At 44.1% G+C, this 25,312-nt stretch overlaps 1 protein-coding gene across 15 annotated transcripts in view; it reads right to left on the bottom strand.

Moving 5' to 3' along the window:
- The window catches only part of nrxn3a (neurexin 3a), a 75,103-nt gene that overhangs the window by 2,192 nt on the left and 47,599 nt on the right, over positions 1–25,312 (bottom strand). For 2 of the 15 annotated variants that reach the window (XM_029827248.1, XM_029827289.1), the window contains 12 exons: positions 23,669–23,872; positions 20,614–20,733; positions 20,213–20,333; positions 18,862–19,122; positions 18,137–18,327; positions 17,561–17,734; positions 14,183–14,302; positions 11,598–11,779; positions 11,173–11,344; positions 10,297–10,386; positions 8,706–9,013; positions 8,443–8,533 (listed from right to left, as the gene is read on the bottom strand). In XM_029827248.1, coding sequence (XP_029683108.1) covers positions 8,443–8,533; positions 8,706–9,013; positions 10,297–10,386; positions 11,173–11,344; positions 11,598–11,779; positions 14,183–14,302; positions 17,561–17,734; positions 18,137–18,327; positions 18,862–19,122; positions 20,213–20,333; positions 20,614–20,733; positions 23,669–23,872 — 2,034 coding nt within the window. The other 13 variants (XR_003886090.1, XR_003886092.1, XR_003886091.1 and 10 more) reach the window with 13 other exon arrangements.

The following is a 25,312-nucleotide window of genomic DNA, read 5'->3' as shown; positions in this document are numbered from 1 at the left end:
GGTTGGATCTAAAAGTCTTGGGTGTGTGAGCTTTGTAGCCACCTTGAAAGCCTGACGTGGACAAGGTCTTATCTGTTACCAAGGAGAAGGTGGTGTAAAAATCTTCGTCATCAGTGGGGGGCAGGTTTGACTTGAACGCTTCCCCAGAGCCATACCCCGATATCACCAAGCCATCATCATCACAATCATCGCTGCCTCGCGGTCCGACAAGCAAGGTACCCCCGCCTCAGTGGCCTTGGACTGCGACTCTTTGGTGGTCTCAATAATGGTGAGGAGTGGGTGGTGGATTGAGGGAGTGAGAATGAAAGGTGCACGGAGGAGCTACAGAGGGGTGTACTAATGGATCCTCACTTGGTATGACTACCTCAGCTCCTATGGTTGGGAAAAAAAGAAGTATAGTCATGTTAATTGGAAGCATGCAATGTGTGTTTAGACAGTTTGGTCTGACATGGAGAACACCTAGTATCCCATTTTTGGATGTTGCCTTTATTTCTTATGAAATGCAGGTCAGTACAATTGTAATAGTCAGCTTACGTGTCTGCATTTATTAAAGACTATCCGTAGACTGCAACCATGGATAAAAAAAAAACAACTGATAGTATCGATATTGTTACTGTCAGCCCAAATTACACATTTTTGTGAATTTTTCCTGTGAAACTGTCATGTTTCGCTGCGGGATCTATTAAAATGTAAACTAACAATCTAAAAGCTTCAGCTTGAGGGCTTTGTTACACCTTTCTTACCTTATTTGTGAAAAGCTACTAAAATTATACTTATAATAATTAAAAGGATGCTGTCGTTAGTCATTCTCAGTCTCAGAATAATCAATAAGAAAAAGAAAGAAGCAAATAGAACCACAGAACATGCAGCAAATTCAGGTATCATTTCTTCATTTAACCACAATAACATGTGTAACATCTATCAATGGCATTGTTTTCAAGTAAAAGTTATAGTCTTATCATTTTTTTCTCAAATGCAGAGCTGCTTCAGTGCCAAAAGACTCAAAGTATTTCTTTATGATTTGTCATTTGTACACTGTTGTCACATGTGGAACCAAAAGAATAATCTCAAAGCCAAGGCTATAAACCTTTTAATCCAAGGTCCAGAATGTAGCAATAAACTAACAAACAAATAAATAAGGCTTTACCTATGAATATATGATATCTTTGAAACTACCTTTTTCCAGTAACGCTGCAGTGACCGATGATGTATTGGCATTTTATGGTGTTATGGATGAGCTTTCCAATTAAAGCTGTTTCTTCATGAGTCCTTCAGGGCTCAATGATTTTTCCAATCAATAAGCATTTCTAATGATTCAGAGCAGCTTTGTGGTTGAGAAAAACCTCTTTGGCTATAACTTTGTCTGTATATGCTGTCAATGGCTGAGCCTGAAGATTTCCCCTCAGTGACACAGCACTCTTGATGACTGGTGCATTTTGGCCAGTTCTCAATGGTTTCAACAAAGTTTGTTTATTTATTGGCTACGTGAAAAGGATCAACATCTTTCTTGCTCATGATTAATCAGAAACGTTCAATGTTGCAGTAGCAGCACCACCGAGGGAGCTAGACTCCAGTCCCTTACTCAGCTGCTTCATGCTGGATATTTGGTATATGTGCATGTGGACCACACCTGCCGGCACCGAGTCACTGCGGTTGCGCCTAACCTCGGTTGGTCTGTTTCACCCGTGTTTTGGCACCATGCTAATAACCAGCTGTGCTTTCCATTCTGTATTGCTCTCATGTTTTACATGGATTTTGCTACCAGAGTTATTTATTGGCATAAATGCTGTCACTAATGAGCAGCACACTGCTTCCATTGAGAAGGAACCAGCAAAGTTCCAAAAGATTTTGTGGATTTTACGACAATTTATTAGGGTGAACACTCACAGCGCCATTGACACATTTACTGTCTGACTCACAGATCAACACAAAACAGAGACATTCTTATTCTTATCCAAGCAGACTGTAGACAATGTCATTCTTTTAAAACTTGCTAAAGTAAGCAGCTTAATTAGAGATGCAGTCTGCAATAGCTGCACAGAGAGCATACAGGTAGTACATGTAGCACCAAGAACAGATGTGGAGCACCCAAAACCCAGTCAGAATTTGGGACTAAAACAGGCTGAATTGTAGAGGACTCCGAATCACAGATCGTGTGTATCATTAAAGAATCTATGCAAAGGAATGAACCTAAACATACAGAATCTAAGGAGAAAGGAAAGTTCCCTCAATCCTGGGTCATTACTCTTTTGAAGTGGCCTGTTGAAAGCAGAGCTGCTCTCACCTGATCCTTCATGGATCTTACATGAACTGAATCTACGAACAGTATCATGGATAGTATTTTCAAATGCTGTGGATGCCTTTTCCTCTGAAGGGTAATATTTGTCACAACAACAAATCCTGTACAATAACTGAATTTCCTTATAGAGCACAACGCACTGGGAATGTAAATCATTGCAACTCTGCTACATGTGCCACCGTGTCATTAATAACCATCTTTTTATTACAAACTGCATCTCAAAAAACCAACACAGAAAATAACAAAGCAGCTTCAAGACACATCCAATAATGAAATCATGTGTACTGTGAACTTACATCAACATATTGCCCGCATGATTTAGGCAGGAAAGAAAAGGGGAATTTTTAAAGGAAATGTTATTAAGAATGTCGGATAACAATTTAGTACCAATAAAGATCCTTTAAGTATATCGTAGATTGTGTTCTTATAACACAACGGTGCAGGGAGGCAACAACACATACATCCACACCACATGACATAAAAATAAACACCAGAATTCTTTTTTTCTATTTTCTTTTTTCCTGCTAAATAGAATTTGAAAAGAAAACAATTGATATTTACATCTTCTTCATTGCAATCATTTTCAACAGTATCTAAAGTCTATTCATCTTACAATTTTTTGCTTATATTGACTGATGTAAAAGGGATGGCCAAATTCATTTATTAATATCTTGAAGACAAGGGAGAGGGTGAAGAAGGGCTCAGACCTATGAACATACTACATAGGAAATGAGGATGATGAGGGTGACAGTGTAAGTCAGGTGCCATGTCCATGTAAAGGCAGTACGAAGCGGTCGGGCGGCATTAGAGTTTTGGGCTGTAAGGAAGGGATGGGGATATACAAACAATGAGCAATATACATGCCCATCTACAGAAAAGAACAGAACTCTAACACTGACAAGTCTGACAAACCCTAAACTGCAACTTCTTAGCCATGCAATTCATTGGTTTGGTCTTGGAGTAACAATATTATTTAGCAAAGATCAATTTTGTCAAGAGCAATAACCAAATAAAACCTTAAGAATGGATGAGACGTGGGTGTGGGACTGCTTCACCGACTCATTCGTGGGCTTGCCTGTGCATTTCAAAAAGTTTGGATGATCTTTGTTGAGTTTGGTTTTTTTCTAGTTCACGATTTAAAGCAAATTAAAAGAAATGCACAAGGTGGTCACTGAAGTAGTTCCAATAAAGTCAATGGGTTAGATAATACTGAACAAAGTGAGATGAGAATTCTCTTAAAAACAAAGAAACCAAAAAAGATGTAAATGTAAAAAATAAAATAAAAAATCAAGCACCATTGAACAAGCCAGGTAAACAGAACCAGAACCCAAATGCCAGTGCTGAAGTTGTTAGGTAGCATGCAGGGAATATGAGTGGTACAAACTATCAAATGGGAAATGTTCTGATAACGAAGGAAGCCATTTAACACGCACGCCAGGGAGAACAGGCAGAACTCTGAGAGGCTCTTGGCCAGCGGACTGGCTCCTCTCTCAGAGTTCCCATGACAAATCTGTTAGTTCCTCAACATCAAGCGGCCGTGCAGCCTGGTTGGGAGCCACAGAGAGACCACAAAGGCTGACAATGGTGTCTTTATGTCACTAGCTTTAAGATTGTTTTAGTCAGATGATGCATGCTTAAAGTAAGTTGCATTTAGGGAAAGTAGGGAAAACACAACAACTTCCGAGCAGGTAAGACTGACCGATGATCCAAAAATGTGAGGTGTACACAGTGTCCCAATCACTTAACGTCCCTGTGGTTTCCACCACTTGACTAGGCTGAAGTGACAGTAGCAGAAATGTGGAGGAAACGTGCTCCCAAACATGGTCACACCTCTCTCACACAGCCTGCCACGTTTCCACTTGGAACACTTGTTGCCCCCAAACGAATGAAGACAGAGCAAAAAAATTCCTAAACTCTGGAAGTCTAACTGTAAGTAATTGGAACACAGCTCATGTTTAACGGCGAATGTCGGGGAAGAAAAGAAAACAAAGCTTTATGCTCAACGTGATATAGTGTTAAGATGTGACAATGGCCAAAAGAGAAGCTTAAAGCTGATATCCATGAAATGTGCAGCATCTTTAGACAGGAAAAAGTGGAATCGCATTTCACTTGTCTGCACAATTGCTTCATGTATAGTTTTCACTTGGTGTCTTTGATTCTTGAGCTCGGACGGAAACAGTTTTCAATCTAAATTTTAGTCACTTTGGGACAGGTGATGGTTTAGAAAATAAAACAAACTCTTGTTCTATTTTCTATGCTAACTATTCTAAAATGTAATTGCTTTGTCTAGTCCTTGTTATATTATAAACCAGGAAAATGATTTCTGATCAGGAATCAGGGTAACTCTTTGGAAAGATTAACTGGCACGATATTAACAGGAGATGCTGAGGGTAGCGTTGTTACAATAAAAAAAATCCTTCTGACAGATGCCATCGCTGGCCCATTTACACCTGGCCTTGTAGTACACCTGCCAGGCTGGTAGTCAGCGCTAGTGGTCACAGCGGTGGACGATTTTGATAGAACGGGTGGAGGTGCTTCCACAAGCAACGGTGAACTGTGAGCCTATGAAACTGCAGAGAACGCGGATTAGAAGATGCATGAGTCTTTTACTCCCACAGTTACTCCTCTCTGCTCGCATACAGAACAGAACGAGAGGGTGGCCACCCTCCTCAGCCAGCTGACAGCCCCCAGCTGTGTGACAGTGACTCCATGTGCCGTGGTGGCCCAACTTGTGGTGAAACCCAAACAGCAACATTATCGCCACGCAACAATGACAAATGGGCTACAATATTTGGTCTCGGACCACCCCTGGAATAGCTGAAAGCCCTCGGCCCTTCTCACATGACCAGGTGGGCCCAACAGAACTAAAGTTTAGTGTTGTTGGGTAAATGGGGCTCAAGTTCTACAGAACAGGGCATCAACCTTCTTTCCTGCAGCAGGACATCTATGTCAAAGTGTCAAAAGGTGGTTCCATTAGTGTTTTAGGTTTGGCCTTCACCTAGGGACCAAGGAGCCTGGCTATAGGGACTCACGCAGGTTATGCCTCTGACAGATCTAAAAAAAGGGGATGATTTTCCTGGTAAATGAGGCCATTTGCTATTTTAGCTTCTTTGGTTTAAACATGTTAGGACTAAAGCAGAGCTATTCTTCAGAGCAGCGTGGGTGATCAGGAGAGAGCTTTAGCTTGATTGGAGCTAACAACTGATCGAGGTTTTTCTCCACCACTGAGACAGATGTCGATACGTCTTTGCGGGAACCTTGGATACCAGCTTTAACCCCTTCCCATTTTTTGATGGTGTAACACGTGATGAATGCAACCCACGTGGATTTGACATGCAGATGACGCTAAAGCTGAAGGAAGTCATAAGACGGCTCAGAGTAAACTACTTGACTCTGATTTGTGATTGAAGGCACTTCCTGGATTATCTTGCTCTTCCCACTCTTTTCTCTACAGTTGTGCTGAGAGCACAGAAATTAAGTGAGACTTCACTGAAGTGTAAATGAGGATGAACCCTTCCAAATCCTTAATTTAGGACAACATTAGACTGTACATACACCTATGATGTCCCACCTAAACCCAGAATGATAAAACTATGGCTGCTAAAACTGAAAGACCAGCAGTTGGGTCATCGAAAGCAGTTCCTGGCCATGACGAGGGAAGATTCCTTTCTCACTGCATTTTTCCCCCTCCAGTGAGGGGCAATCTAGCTCATGTTTTGTTTAAGCTTTATAGTGAAGCAATGCAGTGAGAAGCAAGCCTTCTCCATGGTCACAGAAGTCCTAGAGGTGAACCAGGTTTCATGTGCTGTGTATTAAACTCACACAGCCAAGTTACAGTGAAGTCCCAAATTCCTGCATGATTTTTGCCATCTTATGAAGCTAAAAGTAAAAGATGATATGAGAAAATGTGACTGACAAATTAAGGTACCACTTTTTAAAAAGACAGGCAATGTGTTGATGACTGCATTGTGGCAGCAAATGTCAAATGTCAGTGAGAGGAAAAGTGAGTGAGAGAGCATAAAACATGCGGCGAAATGATCGAATGTCAGCAGAAGAAATCCTTTGATGCCACCTGCACCGACGAAACTGGAGAAGAAGCTGAGCAGCAGGGGACTTTCAGATGTTCAGCTGATGGTTCAGTGGTGGCAAGAAAAGACTTTCTTTGCGGATTTGTAAATGTTGAAAACAGAGTAATAATGTCTCCCGAAAAAACCATCACCAAAAACATCATGCAACACTTGGAAGATAAAATAACTGTTAGAGGATTGGCATGGTAGAAGAAAATGGTGTCACAAAATTTAGACAAGAAGGTCATGAAAAAGAAAAAAGAAAAGACTCTTTGACATGATTGCAGCAAAAGAAAGTAGTAATCAAAGCATGCTGCTGTCCAGATGATGCCTGGTTAGAGTGGCGTGAATTTCTGTGTAAACACATGACTGACTGGATGGCTGGGGCCTTGTCTTAAACTTTCTTCCCAAATTGCCATGAATGTCAGGTTACACAACACAGCTGGAAACCCATTTACACACAACCCTTCATCTTTTGGTTGAAAAAATCTGGGAATTGCCATTATAAAAGGGAACCAAGGTTTGATCTCATCCCTCGCAAACACAACTCAAGATCATTGAACATTTCACTGTACATCAGGAGCAGAACGTTCATAAACTCTGGTATTCTGGTACGAATGTTTGCCCTCCAGCAATAGCTTTCCTTTTCATGTGCAAAACACAGAGCTAATGCAGTTGGGTATGAGTTCAATGGATCTAGACCAGAGATGTCAAAAGCCAGTCCTCAAGGGTTGCCATCCTACTGCTCCCACTAAGAGAAGTGGGAACCCAGAATTTTCCCACCTGGGAGGAGAGAACATGCAGCCCTGCAGGGCTTTCGACATACCTGCCGTAGCAAAGACTGTCTGCCCATTGAAGTACCGTGCTTTGTCCAGCACTAGAGAGTTGCTCAAAACTGGTCACGATACAAGCTGGAGGAGACAGACAAGACCAGGGCTGAACCTACTTCAAGAGCTTTAATATTTTTACTTGTCTCCCAGCTCAATCGCCACACTTTGCTTATGTTTAGCACAACCCTCGCTTCCATCAGTGCGTCCCAGGCTTTAGACCCAGGCCATTTTTGGTTGCAAGACCATGGCGTCGGTAATAAATAAATGGGATTGGCCTTTTCCATGTGGCATTTCAATAAACAACGGACTTTCTTCCCACTTTCACCGTAGTGGTCATACTAGTTAGCAGGGCGTTTAGCCACAGAGGTCTGGGTGGGCTGCCAGATGTGCAGCTGGCTCCCACAGTCGTGTGATGGTGGTGTCGCTACTACGTGGTTTGCTGTTCTCTCATTTTGAGCCAAACTATGTGAAAGTCCTAAAACGATACATATTATGTAAAATAATGGTCTCAAGCCAGTACAATGGAAATTCCCAAAGTCTTTCAAGCAGATTTTCTCAGTTAAAAGTACACCTAAAGTATTTGAGTTTTAATATTTAGGTACAAAACGACAGAGAACATCTACAGGCAAAAGAAGGAGCCAACAAAAAGGCAAAACTTGTACACAGAAATTCAGTGATGTATCCGCTGTTACCAGTGCAAGCCTGTGACGATGGAAAACAACCCATGAGAACCAAAAGTACAAGTTTGCACAGCACAGTGTGTCAGACAGTGGTTAAACGTTCAAATGGGAAGACAAGCGCAGTGTTAGCAGCATCGCTGCAGAGAACATGGTGCACTGGCATTCCAATTTTCTATCCTATTCATGGGCCACATTCTCCATCAGCAGGCCCAATTGGAATGTTTGAAGCATCCATGTTGACTACTTTCAAAGACCCCATGTGCAAGTGTAGCTTATGGAAGTATGATGTTCTGCGCTGTCAAATAGCTGCACTTGATGAACTTTCAGCATGGTAGTTCAACATTTGAACGAGTTCAAATGTTCTCAGCTTAGATTGAGCTTTGTGATAAACAATCCAACCATCCATGGATTGGGGAATGTGGTGGTGTAGCTTTCTGCTGTCCCTACACCAGCTCTTCAGTGAAGTTACACTTGACACAACCATGGGGTGTGATGCTTTGCGATAGTCCAGATCCTCGGGTGCAGATGAGTGAAAGCACAAAGAAAGCAAGCAGATGCAAACTAACCTAGCCCACCTGGATTGTTGGTCTCACATTCCTCCAGGTCCTCATCGTCACTTGAACACTCCGCAGATGACCCGATATCATCTGATGTGTGCTTCTTGGACAAAACATCATTCCATGCGTTGCGATCAGATGCGCCAACAAGACAGGGGCAAGAGGAAAACAGTTTGATGTCATGAAAGTTGAAAATGGTGAATAGTTCCTCAGTTGAACCATATCGTCATGATGTGAGCAAATTTCTACCATGTAGATGAAGCTGCTCATACCTGCACAGTCGAGGAGGATCTGTGTTTGCGCGTGGTGGTCGTAGACATCATGGTGGTGGTCTCAATGAAGGTTGTGGACATCTCTGATGGCATGGCGGTGCTGCGAGCTGAGCCAGCTACACTGGGCACGTCCCCGACCAACCTCACGCTGCCATTTATTTTGACGTTAGCATTGCCCTCTGCAGCCATGCTCAACACTTTGAGGCTGTTGTAGTAAAGGCCCGACAGTTGGCCCTGAAATGGCCTGCTGCGATCACTACCACCGATAGCGACGGTTGCTTGGGTGTTGAAAATTGTTAGCTGCCGTCCTAGAGAAGACATTCGAAATGTAAAATAGTTGGAACAGAGGAAAGCGATGTCTGCTATGCACCGAGAAGCAGTTGAAATTGAGCGTGCGGTGTGAAACGTTGTGCACTAAGCAGTCCTGGCAGAGCTTCAACAGAACCAGTGGCACCTGCCCTGCAGGCTTCAGGCGCTCCTCCCAGAATCTGCCCAAGCTGAATGTATAACATTCCATCGAGAGTAGACAATTCATTCAGACTACTCTGTTTTTCCTCTCGGTGCAATGACAGACCATTAAATAGCAACATTTCTTCAAGTAGCACGTTGTAGCTATAAGAAAAGTGCTACATTTCAAAGCTTAGAGCTTCAAGAGGAGGTTGACAAAGAAATCCTTTGGTCATGTGGGAAGTTTGTTCGTCATTAACCTCCAGCATACGGCTTTTCTACAACTATCAGCCATCTGTTGTTATGGGTTTTTGATTAGCACGCCAGCATTTTTGGGTGAACATCATTGTTTGATTAGAGAGTGACACAATCAATTATTGATTTTACTACCGCGAAATCAAACTTTTACAAAAAAGTAAATTGTTGGCCTTGCGGTACGCCTCTTGTAGAATTTAGACTTATTTGATGACTTGTAGTGTATAAACTCTTTGAATTATGTTCTCATGCAGACAGATTTATGTTCAAAGTTTTTGACTCCTGCTCCACTGAACCTTCCCCATGAAATGCACGGAAATAGAGTCAGAGGGACAAAATATTTTTACAGCGTTATAAATATGAATATGTTGTGAGGCCAATAGGTATTTTGGATTTGATATTTGAATATGTAAAAGTAGTCCCCCCCGCGACCCTCAGTGGAGAAACAAGCGGTAGAAAGTGAGTGAGTGAGTGAGTGAGTGAGTGAGTGAGTGAGTGAGTGAGTATATGGGCCTTCAGGGTTTAGCAATTATTTCAGAGGTTGCTCTCCAAAAGCACAATATTTGACATTAAAGACTATGAGTTTAATACTTTTCTAAATTAGACATCATATTTTATCAATGTTGGAAACACTTTATAATATTTGACGGTTCATTTAAGTTTCAGCTCGGAAATAAATTGAAGGATATATACGTGTGTGTGTGTGTGTGTGTGTGTGTGTGTGTGTGTGTGTGTGTGTGTGTGTGTGTGCACGTGTGTGTGTGTGTGTGTGTGTACAGGCAAAAATGTTCCATTTGACATCCTCAATGTTCTCATTCGGACGTTGACAGTTTTCCAAAGCGGCATTGTACAGAATGATAAAAAGAAAAACGTGCTCATGTGATATTACCTTTCTCTTGTAGCCACTCTTCTACCGGTCTGGCGTATTTGAAAGGAATTTTCTTATTGGCCATTTGATAGCGTTCAATGTCGCTGTTTCCTTTAAAGTTTAAAAAGACATTTATAAAGACATTTATAGATTACCAGCATCAGCCCACAGTGTTTCTTGCTGAAAAATAACATGTTTTGAAAGTATTATACCTAAAGATTAGGGTTTGATTAAATGTATTTTATTGGCAAAATGTCTGTGGTTTAGAAGATATAAAATGGTTCTATGTAGCCATTTCTTTAAAACACTAGAGTCCAAATAATTTAAATACAAAGTTCAAGTCCGATTATTGAATCAGATTTTGTAAAGTTTATATTTGCATGTTGGTTTTTATTTGTTTATTGCCAGACTTGTAAATGGGCAAGAATATACTGTATATTGTCTGATGTTTGCTAGAAGGTGACATGGAAATGATTATCATATTGTCTTATTAAAGGCAAGTGTGCACCAGGCGTCTGAGCGCTGCACAGCTTAGTTCGTAAAGTCTGTCTAATGAAGGCATCCCTGCTCAAATGAAAGCAAAAGCTCCAAATGTGATGAGCTCCTGATTTCAGCGCCTCCACCATCATGTGCCCTGTCCCAGCGGACAGCAGCCATCTGAAGACACCAAATGACCTGTTGATGCCCTGAAATGGGAATAGATAAACTGTGTTGTCGCCCTCCTTGGAAGTCAAAGGAGTTCTACGCCGCATTTCCTGACGTTACAACATGACCTTGTGGCTCCGTGTGTTAAATTTAGGGATGTGCAGCCAGTTTGGGGATGTGCAGCATGAAGAAAATCACCTGGGAATGACAGCATGTACTTTCTATATTGATTGTATTTGATGAGTCTTGTACCTGTTGGGAAGTGTTCATTGATTGCCCAGTTATCCACCTGCAGGGTAGCATTGCCACCATTCCTTGTGAAGCGGACAACATGATATTTCCCATCATTTACTGGCGTACTGCTTTCTTCCACACTGATATCCACTGTGCCAATGTTAAATGTCACTCCAATTTTCCCTTGTTGCTGAAATGAACACAATGGACAGCTGTCACGATAGTGCATCGAGTCAGATGGTTGCTGATGTGCACTGCTGAACATACCTGTGCGCCTACAAAATATGCTAAACTACAGACTTGAAGGTACATATATTATGACACATGATGGGTTTAAGCGGTTCTCTAAAAACCTTGGAGAAGTCATGCTTCCTGATTGAAGTATCCTCAAGCTATTGGTCCCAGACACATTCTGCTCTAAGTAAAAACATCTGCAGACTCACTATATGCAGCATCATGTAGTCGCCCAGACCCGAAGCACTGTCGATCCGGACCAGGACGCCATCCTTCAGGGAGGTACTAAAGCCAACGGTCAGCCGGTCCGTCCTTGTGCTCGGCCTCTCGTTGGCTGGCCAGTTGAACGTGATTAATCCTCCTCCTTTTCCAAAGATATATGTTGTTCCAGCTGAACAAAGAGCAGATGAACAAAAGACATAAAATGAAATGAACCAAGCAAACAAACTCATCTCTCATGACGCTAATCCATGCATGTGAGGGATCACCAGGCACACGCAGTAAAGGAGCAGCTCGTTACGTCACGCTAGAAATAGCAGCTACAACTTAGCTTCAACCCTGTTAAAAACAGCAGTGTTCATTGGGAGGAGGCTGTGGCTCCCTTAGCTTATCTTGGTCAGCAACCCCCATGCTCAGTTTGAGCAGCTCCCCTGCTAAGTTGCAACCTTCAGTAACGGAGACAGAATGGTATTTTTCATTTCCAATAATAAGACGTTGCTCGGGAGACTTTGGGTTTGACGATGAATAAAGCATGTAGTACGCTCAGATGTCAAACACTTGAGGCTTCTTTTCATTCTTTCCTGGATTCAGGTACGGTGGATGAGAAGTCAGCAAATCCAAAGTTTAAAAAGAAATTTACAGATACATTTCAAAACACATGAACCACTCTTTGTCCCAACAAATTTAATGGAAATGGATGATGGAAGTTATCACATTGGTGGTTCATGATGTCAGAAATTGCACATCTGCCCTAGGGGTATTCCCAAAGGTCCTGCAATGGGCTTTGAAATGGAAAGGGAAGAGGCAGGGTCCATATGCAGCCCATTTCAGTCCGGCTTTGACTTTATTTCCAAAGTACCAGTATCTTCCATGTCCCGGTCGTGTGCCGGATTCATTTCTAACCAACATGGCTCCTTCACAGACCCCCCACATCGTCCTCCCATGATTCCTCGCTGCTCCTTCCATTCTTGAAGGCAGTCTTTTATTGGCGATCACACACTTTTCTCTTGCCACTCGAACCTGCTTCTTCCCCTGTTCTTCACAATCTGTTGGTCAGTTCTCCATATATTCTACTCATTTTTTAGAATGGTCTTGTCTTCTCAAGTGAGCCTCCTGGACAGGAATATGGACTTTGTTTCTTTTCTGCCCATTATTTTATTGAGTACAGAATAAGGAGCTGCCCCCCCCCCCCCCCCTTCTGGATCTCAACCTCTTACTGTCCAGCTCATCTGTGTAATTACCTAATAATGAGTGATTCAGAGATCTAGGAAGATATTCCCGTTTCCTCTTCACTGTTTATTACGGTTCCAATATATTCTCTAATAAAAAGACCATTTTGTGGTTTTTAGTGCTAACCCAATGAGCCAACATAGACAAGTAAAATTTGATTTTAGTTTACTGCTGATCACAAACAGGAGGAGAAAGAAAAGATTCTTTTTGTTTGGTTGGACTTGTCCTGGTAGACCAGCAGAGTTTGATGGTGGACTGGACATGCAGCTGTAGTTCTTATCATTTCATTGAATGAGGTCTTTGCTTTGGTCTTGTGCTCTTTGATATGATCGGTGCAAGAGGCACAGGAGAGGATTTTATGAAGAACACATAATTCAGTGTCACCTCACTGTTCTTCTTCTCAATCCAGGACTTTATTTCTTCAGATCGATCCTCCCAACAACCACCTCCTTCTGAACAAACTACTGGCCTCCCTATCCTCCCTAAATCCACAGTAACTTATAGGAACCCTTCTGTATCCTTTCTCCCCCACAGCCGAGCTCTATGCCTGTGAAGATGACCTCTGACCTCCACACTGTTACACAATGGAACCCAGAAACAGACACACAAAAAAGTGTCCTTGCTGTGCATATCCTAACTGTACTGTAGTTAGAAATTCCTCCTAGATTATAACCCACTTCCCTGACAGGTTAGGGTTAGTTACTGGGCAGAAGGTGGACACCTTGATGGTCCCCTAGTCCAGTTCAATGTCTCTAGCTCCGCTCCATACAGTCCATCCACAAGAGCAGGTCTTTTCTTTCCAAGCAGGAGTCAAACAGAGAGATCAAGCACTTGATCCATTGTTGGAGATCCACAATCAACAGACATCATCACCACCAACAATCCAGCACAGGCAACACAACAGGCTAACTGACAGAAATCGGAAGCCAACTTTGACACCATTCATCAGGTTACACCTCCTGAAGAGGTTCATTTCCACTGACCTCAGCGCTGGCTCCAGTAAAGCTCTCAAGGCCATCCAGAAAAGTTCCCCCTGAGGAGGTGTGGGAAATTTCTCATGTTGCCGCTCCCTCCTCCCAGCTGCAGCCGTCTCTTCGGAATGGTTAGGTTCAGAGCTCACAGCACTGTTTATTGCTGCTTGTCTCTGCCATCATGATATTGGCCATGTGTGTCGTGCACATTTGATTTAGCATTGCTGCCATTATCATGACACCTAGTTACACTGACTCTAATTCACCTGACACCTGATGTGGTGGACCGATATGTTGAGCAATGTGATGAACCAAAAACATGCAATGCACAAAACAGAGGCGTTTCACATGCACGCGTATGTGTGCGCACTCACGGTCGTTGCACTGTGTGCCTGTGTAGGAGGTCATGGAGCAGTCGCAGGTGTAGTTCTCCCATTGCTGGATGCAGATGCCCATGTTTGCACAGGAGTCCTCCTGACATGTGGTACTCGGACCTGCAGAAGAGCAAACGTCACACTTTTATAGCGTTTGGCTGGTAACGTTGCTATGGAAACCTTCAGTGCTGTTGTCCTTTTTATGACTTTTTCTCGTCATAGAATCTGTGCACATCAATAATCCTAGACTTGTAGAGGTGTAATAGCAACACCATTAATGGCTGAAACATGAGGAAAAGCCATGGAAATGCTGTGCAGCGCAGTCCTTTCTCACACTGCTGCCATCACAGGATTAATGTAATCCACGTGGTTATTCTGATCTGGCGCAGGCCCACTGCAGAGAACAAATCGCCATGGTTACTCGTGCAATAAACTTGACCTGTTTTTGTGCTGCTGTCTCGAGGCTATATGTCCTGGCTTAAGCCCTGAGCCTTGTTCTGTGCAACGCCTGTGTCTCACCTGTGTGCAGCAACCGACTGTCATTAGTGAAGTGTCCAGTGATCCCCCTTGTGTTTGTTCTTTGGATTTGAAAGCATTGAAACCTTAACTGGTCCCATTCTGTCTGCTCACTGGGTTTTGTTAGCATGCCTGCGGCTATGAACCTGAGATAAAAGGTTTAGACTGAAACCAATTTAAGGGCTAGTTTTTGCCTCCTTCAGCATGTTAATAGGTTCCGCTAGTCACCGTAGAAGGGGAGCTGTTCCTTTAAACAGTTATTCTCACTCTTATACATGCGTTTCATAAAATACTGTCCAGATTCACACGTTTGAAGGATATTATTTTGCAAAGTTGCTTGAAAAATGTTGTCCTGTAAAGAGTTTGGACTCAACAATTGCCTTCCATTCCCCATTCAGCCTGATCAAACTCGCGTTTCCTATTAAAGAGAAAAGGACTGGAGTCAGAGTCCTAGCCTGTGCTAGCTAGCAAGCTGCCTTTCATTAATGGTTCTCACACTACAGAGAGGCCAGAATAACTGGAGCAGAGCTGTGACCGGTGCCGTTGTCTTGGTGTCCAGACAGAGCTGCTCACTCGGCCCCATGTTTGCATCAGATATTGAATCTTCAAGCTTGTGGATAACAGATGATCCATCCATCGCCACCAGGGTCGCTTTGTGGTTGGGATGCAAATGCCACTAGATAAAAGTGGTGAGAAAATGATCTGAATAACTACTAAGTAATGCGTCGCTGCTACCCTTCTGGAGTCACGCCATCCCACGATTCAAGGTTCTTGAAGCTCAAAATAGCTGTTGAAAACTTTGTTTCTAAATGACATTCAATTACAAACGAGGGTGCAGCCTCAATGAGGACTGAAGATTTTAATAAAGGATAAATTAATCTATTAAATAGAATAAGTCAGTTTCAAAGTAAAGCTTTTCAGTTCCTCCTCTTTTATCTTTTATTTCATTTTCTTGCTTTTGTGCTTTTGGAACCTAGCCTGGTATTCACACATCATGTGGCATGCATTTTATATTTTAAGTAACCACAAAGGGTTTGGGTTGGGTTTGGAGCATTAGCGTTAGCCCTGGTCAGGAGGAAACGATGAAATACTCCTCATTTGAGAAGTACAATTGTTTTTTTTAATTAAGTCACTCTGTGTTCTCTTCTCAATAAAAGTCATTCACAGTTCACAATGGTCAAATATTTGTTTCAATAGGAAGTCTCAGTTGATGGTTTTGCCCCTCATAGATCCGATCTAGCAACCAGTTGCTGCTCGGGAGCGCAATTGGGACACGGAAGACCAGGATTGTCCAGACCTGGTCCTCAAGGGCGAAAGTCCAGCCGGGTTTTCTCTCTTACCAGGCACAAAACTCCTCCACCAAGTAAAGTGGGATGTAAATGACTGCGTTGTCTGCGTGGTAGGACAGAAATCCCGGTTGGGTTTGGAGCCCTCGAGGACGCGGATCCGCCACTCCGGTGTTAGACTGTCACATATATGCAGTGGTGTTCTCTAGCGGCAGGGCGAAGAACTGCCAGAGCTGAAACGAGTCTGTGTGTGACGTGATGAAAGCTGGGGTGAGATGCACACAGTCACTGGTGACACCACTCAAAGGTCTGTTGGACCGAGCATGAAATAAAGGAAATCACACATCAAAATGAAGCACACGGAAAAATGGGAGATAATGCCACGGACAAGACCAACGTACTATGATTGATGACATTTTATTTGAAGAATAAATCAACCATTACCAATAATAAATCACTTTTTACAGTACATCCAGCACATTTATCAAGCACACAAAATGTTGTCTCTTATTTCAGCACATCAAACATCATATGTGTGTCCGACATGAGCTCCATATATATGAGAAACATACTCTCCAGTCAAGCAGAAAGATGTGGCAGGAGGAAAATGACACATGCAAACAGCAACAGGCTGGCCTATGAAACCAGAACCTGGAGAGGATGACAGGAAGACAAGAAAATAAAATGAAAACACACTGTTTGATGTTGCTGGAGGGAAAAATTTCAACTTTACCACAAATCTTTTGTGTCTGATATGTCCCGGAGCTATAGACAGGAGGTACAGCTGCTCAGCACTGGCTTGCTAACAAAACGGCTAAATAAATCGTGTCTCCTCAACCTGTCTGTCTGTCTGTCTGTCTGTCTGTCTGTCTGTCTGTCTGTCTGTCTGTCTGTCTGTCTGCCTGCCTGCCTGCCTGCCTGCCTGCCTGCCTGCCTGCCTGCCTGCCAGTCAGTCAGTCAGTCAGTCAGTCAGTCAGTCTGCCTGCCTGCCTGCCTGTCTCTGTCTGTCTGTCCACCCATCTGCCCATCCGTCCGCCTGCCTGCCTGCCTGCCTGCCTGCCTGTCTGTGAACCGAATAACAAAAAGGTTTTGAACAGATGTTAATTAACCGTTGCCAATGAACACATGATTAGATTTTGGCCAGGTTGCAGCTTCTGGAAGGACTTTGATCTCCCAAAGATCAAAGCCCCTTCTGTGTTGCGTAGTCATGTATTACTCGTGCCTACATTACGATGATACGGGTCACAATATTTGGAGGAAGGAGCTGCTTGGCAGGGTTCAGCATTCTCCGAGGGCTTTTGACTAGTTTCAGGTGTGTTAGAATGTTTCTGTCTCAGAATGCAGAGCTGTGAACAAAGATGGTGGTGAAGAGATGCTGGTGGTTTGGCTCAACTCTAGCAGCAGGTGCACGATGTCACCAGAAGGGTCAGCAGCATAAATGGCCTCCCATAGGGAGAGGTGGAGCCGCAGCTGCTGTTTGCGTTCAGCAGGGAGAAGAGGCCATCCGAGCTTGAGTTGAACTTGAAGTATGTGTTGTAGAAGTCTAAACCTGCCTGAGATCTGAGGGACGGTGTACCTTCGCATCCACGTTCAATCTGCCCACTGCGAAACAGAGCGTCACTCAGGAGGTCTGGCAGGCGCCCGTTGAGGTCCACAGATGCCAGGCAGCCCTGGAAGCCCTCTCTGGAAGCCACCAATTTGGGCAGATTGCCATACATGCCTGGACCGAGTCCAGCAATGAAGAGATGACCTGCAGGGTGTCAGACAGACAATGGAAGGTGAGCAGGACAGGAGGTCAGGACACCATGCTTGGTCCATATCTGGCCTGGTTCTGCTAGACATTTATTCTAGGTGTCACTGAATAAAATGAACAAATCTGTTGAAAGGAGCACTTTGGTGTGGTATCCCAGCTAAAAGCTAACATTAAACAAGTTCTATTTTTTTTGGATGCTAATAAATGCTAAATCACAGCTGTGATCCTTTTGATGAATGAGATATTCTATCTATCTTTGGTCTTTTCTCTTTCTGAAGTCCAGAATTTTGCTTTTCATAAAGCAGAAGATCAGAGCTGAAAGTCAACCTTGATATGGGATAACTGATAGGAAAAGTTATCTGTGACCGATAATAAAGGAATGCAGAAAAATTTCCCAACCTTTCAGGTCCAGGTTCTTGGCTCCATTGATGCTCTGGCTCGTGGTGGTAGCGTCTACCTTCAGTGTGTGAGTGTTGCTGTTGTCTCGGGTGATGGCTACATTGTGCCACTGATTGTCATTCAGCGCCCGCTCACTTTTGCCTTTGATCAGATTGGGTCCATTTCCAAGGTCAAACACGTAGTGGATGTATCTGCGAGGACATTCACCATTTAGTGGTTCCCCAACATTCGTGGTTCACAGACTAAAGCACACTGCAAGGATTCAACGGCTTTAACACACAACCGATGCCTCAAATAGAACTGTTAGCCTTGGCTGCAAATCCAACCTAGTCAGGAGGACATGGATAACAGTAGCATTATATCAACAAAATATAACATTAATGTGTCATATTTACCCCCCCCCCCAAAAAAAATAAAGAGATTTGTGAAGCATATTGCTGCCACACCAACCAAAAAGTGGCTTCCTCAGTACCACCGTATAAGCAGAAGTCAACACCTTCTTTATAACAACATAAAAATGTGATTTTAAGGAGATACATGTGAAAGAATTGAAACAACAGATTACCTTACCTTACCAGTACCTCACACAGAGTATGTGTGGCAGCAAGATGCTTGCGTCCAATATTGACTAAATATGAGATAAGACTTTATCCCCCTCGGGGAAACCTCTGGGAACACAGCAGCAGCAGGGAATGGTGCATCAGCAAACCAAAAAAGAGACTTACCCTTTCACTAGCTCCACAGCAATGAAGTCATTTCCATCCCCAGAGTTGAAAATGATGAATCCGTCAGGAGAGGTGGTCTTGAACTGGAAGAAGAGGTGCATGGAGGCGTAGGCCTGCAGCGTGGCCAGACTCAAATAGCTGCTCTTGGTTTTGAAGGTAACGGGGTCGGCGATGATAGAGCGAATCCCAAAGCGAGCATTTAGCTCGCAGTAATCAATATCTCCATTCTTGCACAAGTCAATGTAGAGCATGCCATTGAATCTGTGGAAGGGCACAACAGGAAAGGGCGTTTCAACTGGCCGTTTTAATGGTGTGTGCTCCTCGCTTAAGTGCAAAACAACACCAGCGAATTGATCATTAATGCCATGCTTGGGCTCCTCTCACTCAGCATTTGTGGTTCTTTAACTTGTTCTACATTTTTTAGCACCTAAGACGCCGACACCAGCTACAAATGCACTGTTGCTGTAACTGCTGGGACTGGAAACCGAGTGATTCCCACAGATGCTTCCTCCTTTCTGTGAGGGCAGCAGGTGAGTAGACACACCAGGCAGACAACTCTTCCACCTGTCACTTTTCCACCTGGGACTCTTCCACCTGAGACTCTTCCACCTGAGACTCTTCCACCTGAGACTCTTCCAACTTAAACTCTTCCACCTTAAACTCTTCCACCTCAGACTTTTCCACCTTAGACTCTTCCACCTGGGACTCTTCCACCTCAGATTTTTCCACCTGCGACTCTTCCACTGGGGACTTTTTGACCTGGGACTCTTCCACCCAGGACTTTTTCACCTGAGACTCTTCCACCTGGGACTCTTCCACTCGGGACTTTTTCATCTGGGACTCTTCCACCCAGGACTTTTTCACCTGAGACTCTTCCACCTGGGACTCTTCCACTCGGGACTTTTTCATCTGGGACTCTTCCACCCGGGACTCTTTCACCTGAGACTCTTCCACCCGGGACTCTTTCACCTGAGACTCTTCCACCTGGGACTTTTCCACCTGGTTTTCTACTGGCATTGGTAAAAGCCAGCTGGATAATGGCCCTCAAGTGCTGGATTCTGAACCAGCAACCAAAGTTACCAAACATCTTATAACTAACAACGTCTTAAGCATTCAGCCTATTATGAATTTTTCCATATTCGCTCACATTTAGCTTCTCAATACTGCTGGAACATGTGGGAAAGACGGGCTATCATTTGAAATTATGCATCCAATAGAAACTAGAACCCAACTAGTACTGCTGAACTAGTACAAATAAACTACACTTGTTACCCAACTAAATATAGGCACAGCAGGACACTTGTCACAGGACAGTGCACAATCTGGATGTTGTTCAGCGTTTTCACAGTACCTAAGACTCTGAAGGTGGCCAATGAAGCTGGACGGTATGCTGGAAACAAATCTGCGTTCTGTCATGGTGCCTGTTTCAATGTTGTGGAACTCAAGACGTGTGTGGTCACCCGCCATCTGGCCTGAAGATGGGGAGGGTGGAGGGGAGGGATTGAAAAAAAAGACAAAAAACAAAAAGAAAAGAGAACACTGTCTGACACTAACACAAAAGGGCTGATTTAAGGAGACAATTGCAGTAGCAGCATTAGATAGATGCAAACTGGTGCTGTTAGCTAAATAGCTCCATGTTTTCTGGGTAGCTGAGTTAAGACCTGATACTGGCAACACACTGAAGCACTCTGTGTCCCACCCACAAGACTAAACATTACTTCAAGCATGTACCAAGTTGATGCAGTTAAGTACCTTCTGCTACATCATCGTCAACCGTTAGCTTGTAGGTTTTTCCGCGGCGCACCACACGCACTGTATGCCATTCATTATCATTGAGCTTTAGACCAGCATACAGGGTCTCCGGTCCCTTGCCTGGGAACAATGTCAATCACAAAGTTAAAAACATCTTGAATCTAAGACCAAACCTTTGTTTTCCCCTGAGCCAGCATGAAATTGTCTAAAAAAGAAATCGCTTGAAAAAAAAAAAGCCTTCTCGGTTTCACATATTTGTGCTACTAAAATAGGGAGTAAACAAAGGTTTGGTTTAGTCACGAAAAGCACAGAAAAAGTAAATATTGGTGTTCTTTAGTTACCCTGAGTCATTACATCTGCATCTGCGCATAAGCGCTGGGCTGGGATTTTAATTGGCTTTTACTTAGCACTGAATTACTAAATACTTTCACCTTCATCATTTCATTTATTTTAGCTTGTTTATCATCCCCAACTTTTGAATTGTTTTTTTTTTTCTTAAACTTCATTTTTATCCTGACAAGGCCCAATTCGGGTGGTCTGGTTCCCCACAGATAGATGTCACAATGGCAACCATCTCTTTCTGTCCCCAGGCTGAAGATCTTAGGGTCTCAGGGTGAAATAACACCACGGACCAAGCTGACTTTGATATGTAGAGGAATTTATCAGGAACCACTGGTTTGGCCATGTTGACCAGTCAACTTGCACTGATCCAGTCCCTGGCCAACTCCCTTTTTCCCACAGTTCATGGATATTTGCCATCAAAAGACACATATTTGAAAAGTAACATTGATTTTAGCGTTAGAAACACTTGGCAAATCTAACCCTTTTGTAAAAATGATTTTATTTTTTAGTCCAAAAATTGAAATTTCACTTGACTTTGTGGAATTTGTACTGGATGGAGAACTGGATGGAGAACTATATGATCCCATAGTTTCCAACATGGGCTTTAGAAGAGATACCACCACAATGGGTGCGGCCCCACCCAGAAATTCACTGGCTGCATCATCTAAAACCATCCATATTCCACAGAGATGCCATCCACAAATGTCAGCCAGCCATCTTCGTGGTCTTGATTCTTTTTTTGCACGTTATGCTCGCAACCCTGGAAACTTGGCCCATTTGTGAAATTCTGTTATCTGTGGTTTGTTAAGGACATCTCCAAGCCCACATTGTTGGAGAGTCAAGCAAAGCTAAACAATCTGAGCATTTTTGAAGGACATACAGAGTTGAACCATGACTACACTGTCAACATTTGGTTTCTTGTAGTTTATTTAGATGTTATTGTAGCTGTTTGCTTTTCATACACAGAGAAAATTCTTCATGTACAGCATACCATCAACATGTAGCAAAATGAAACTTGAGTGTTAACTTACTGGTGTTACAGTTTATCCTGATACAGTCTAGATGGGGGAGAATAAATGACAGATGAAATTGCATCCTTCAAGGTTACTGCTGCAGACATCCAAAAACAAAAAGTCCACCCTTCCGGGGACGCACACATGCAGGACGGCAGCCATTTTATTTATGTTCCTTTGGTGTTTTCAGAAGACAAGACTATCCATGGGATGAATGATTTGAAAGAACATCAGTCGGAAAATGGTCCTAAAGTAGACTGACACCGATATTTCCATCTATTAATTGGTTTTAGATTAATAGTAAAATGGCCACTTGGAGTACCAGCTACATGTGTTTCCCAACACAACGCTGGCTTTTATTCCTCCAGTCTTAATGTCCAACTGAATCAAAGAGTCTGGCTCCGGGCCTCTACGCCAGCATGGTGGCAGCATCTACTCTTGTCAGAGCCACGGATCCTGGAAAGCACAGTGCAGGTTCATCCAAGTCCAGCTCTGATGGACTATGGAAAAGGCCGTATTTAAATCCAGAACTACTGCCGTCTGCTTTGGGAGGACAGCATGTGTCGGGCACCATGTGGCTGGTAGTTTCATGTGTCGTCAACCGCAACAGAAAAGTGGGAGCAAACAGCCGCGATCCAATCAGCACCAGTACCATGCAGAGGCACAGTAACCCCAGCCATCGCATTTGGAGCGTTGTTTTACACCCTGACAAATTACGGCATGGAAGAATCCAACCTTTGGACATCGCGATTTCTAGAAGCTACCCATTGAGCTCTGACAAATCAATGCTAGAACCAAACGTGCCACAGAGAACTATTCTGTGGTCTTGTGCTACCAAAATGAAAGAGAGGCTCTTCTAAAGCCTCCAGCTAACACTTGCTAGTGTTGCTGGTCATTTTTCTGAATGCTAACTGTGGATATCAGCTGTACCTACTGAGTGTTCTTTAAACACGGTTGGACATATTTGGGAGGATGTGGGGTCGCAGCCAGCTGCAGGTTTTACTGGGCTCTGTTCTCGGGCTGTTCACCTGACGGGCCGCAGGCTTAAGGCCTTTGAAGGGGTGAATACCATCTTTTGGCAAAGCTTCATGGGGAATGGAGTTGATGGGTAAGAAAAGACGGAGGCGTGAACGTCCATATGAGACAACAAGCAAATAAAAACACCACCCAGAAAAACAACAAGGTGGCAAAGAAATGATGTCAGGCGGAGAAAAGAGAGAAACATTCTTTGACTCACTCCTGCTGAGCGATGGGCTGATGATTAGGCAACGTATCTGGTGAAGCCACCTCTCAGAATGTCTCAACATACTTTGTTCAAATGTTTAAATACTTACAGGCCTAAAAACGGAGTGTTGCTACATGATATTGTGCATTGTGACTGTCTCAAATGCTCTGTGAACAACAATTTGGGTCCGTTTCCATTGGAACGGGTCAGCATAGTTACTATAGAAACAAAGGTTAGGGTGCTAAAGCCCTTGGATCAAACGTTGGCTAGCTGCTGTGTGTTGTAGTAGATGTTGTGCGGGCACATGTATCCACACTCATACAGAAATCAGATACAATTGTTTAGAGAAGAAACTGAAGGAAAGATAGAAAGAATGAGAAAAGTTAGGAAACCAATTGTCAGCCATCTCATTGGTAAAGACGGAGGGGTGGATGCAGATGGATGGGGGTGGAGAGGTGGAGGGAGCATACGATACCTAAGTTGACCATAAGTTTGACGCGGCCTCCATCCAGCTCGATCCTGAGCGTGTCGGCTGAGTCTCGTGATGTGGTCGCCATGAGGAGGCCGTAGGCCCTCTGGGAGCGGAAGCGCAGCGAGACGTCCTCGGCCTCCGTGTGCATGATTGTTGGCATCACCACCTTCATGTACATGCTGCCATCGTAGGAAAGGATGGATGCCTCTGTGGGAGACAAGCAAGAGTGGCGGAAAACCTCATCTGTCAATGCAGGAAATGTGCCACCAGCACAGGCGACTGGGATTTAAGTCGTTCTGCAGTGTTTCAGAGATGACGGCATTAGACCGAACCAAAAACCCACCTCATAAAGATGGGGACTGACACTTTCTAAGTGACTAGCGTCACATCTTCAGCACTACATGTCTGTCATCATTTAAAAGGACTCTGCTCAATCCCAAATAAAAATCAGGTGTTCTGGTGGCATCCACGTGCTTTCAAAGCCTCAGAGGGATCTCACTGTCAATGGATCTCAGAAGGAGGAAAAAGGAAGTGCTGAAGACATCAGGTGTAGAAAATACACAGTGGTGACACAGCTAAGAACCCCTGAAAAACCGATGAGAAGATGAGAAGTCATGGGATCAGAGCAGAACTGGTCCTAAATACCAGTCAGTCCTGGCCCCAAAGCTTCAGGCTTCTGGGTGAAACCTGAAACCGGAGAGCACCTCAACCTTTCAGCAGGAGGCCAAAGCAATAAGAGCATGATTCAGCAGAAGCTGCTGCAACTGGCCCAGCCTGAGCCCACAACCTGAGCCAGGAACATGTGGGTGAGCTGGAGTGGCCTGTGCCCAGGAGATGTCCTCTCGCTCTGGGTCAGTTGGGGGAGCAAATCTGAAGGAAAGCTGCTGATCTCCTGCCAGCCAAACCACTACGGCAGTCTGACGGCAGGCTTAGAAATAACATTTCAACATTTGACACTGAGACCTTGGGTTTCCAGAAAGGTGCCTTTAAATAAAATGTATTATTACATCATTATTATTTTTATGAATATAGGATGCTGTTACCCCCTCCCTGGGCTGCCACCTTATCGTGGTGGAGGGGTTTGCGTGTCCCAATGATAGCTAGGAGCGCCGTTGTCTGGGGCTATATGCCCCTGGTAGGGCCACCCATGGCAAACAGGTCCTAGGTGAGGGACCAGACAAAGCGTAGCCCAGGACCCCCTAATGATGCTGAACAACATTGGTGCCAAGTTTCCCTTGCCCGGATGTGGGTCACCGGGGCCCCCTCCTGGAGCCAGGCCTGGGGGTGGGGCACGTTGGCAAGCGCCTGGTGGCCGGACCTCTGCCCATGGAGTCCGGCCGGGCGCAGCCCGAAGAGGCAACATGGGACCCCCTTCCCGTGGGCTCACCACCTGCAGGAGGGGCCAAGGGGGTCGGGTGCATTGTGTTTTGGGTAGCAGCCGGAGGCAGGGACCTTGGCGGTCTGATTCCCGGCTGCACAAACTGGCTCTAGGGACATGGAATGTCACCTCTCTGGTGGGAAAGGAGCCTGAGTTGGTGCGCGAGGTTGAGAAGTTCCGACTAGATATAGTTGGCCTCACCTCGACGCACGGCAAGGGCTCTGGAACCAGTCTTCTTGAGAGGGGTTGGACTCTCTACCACTCTGGAG

This window comes from Takifugu rubripes, chromosome 2, assembly GCF_901000725.2.
Source record: "Takifugu rubripes chromosome 2, fTakRub1.2, whole genome shotgun sequence".
NCBI lineage: Eukaryota > Metazoa > Chordata > Actinopteri > Tetraodontiformes > Tetraodontidae > Takifugu > Takifugu rubripes.
This window is presented reverse-complemented; position numbering and strand designations above follow the sequence as displayed.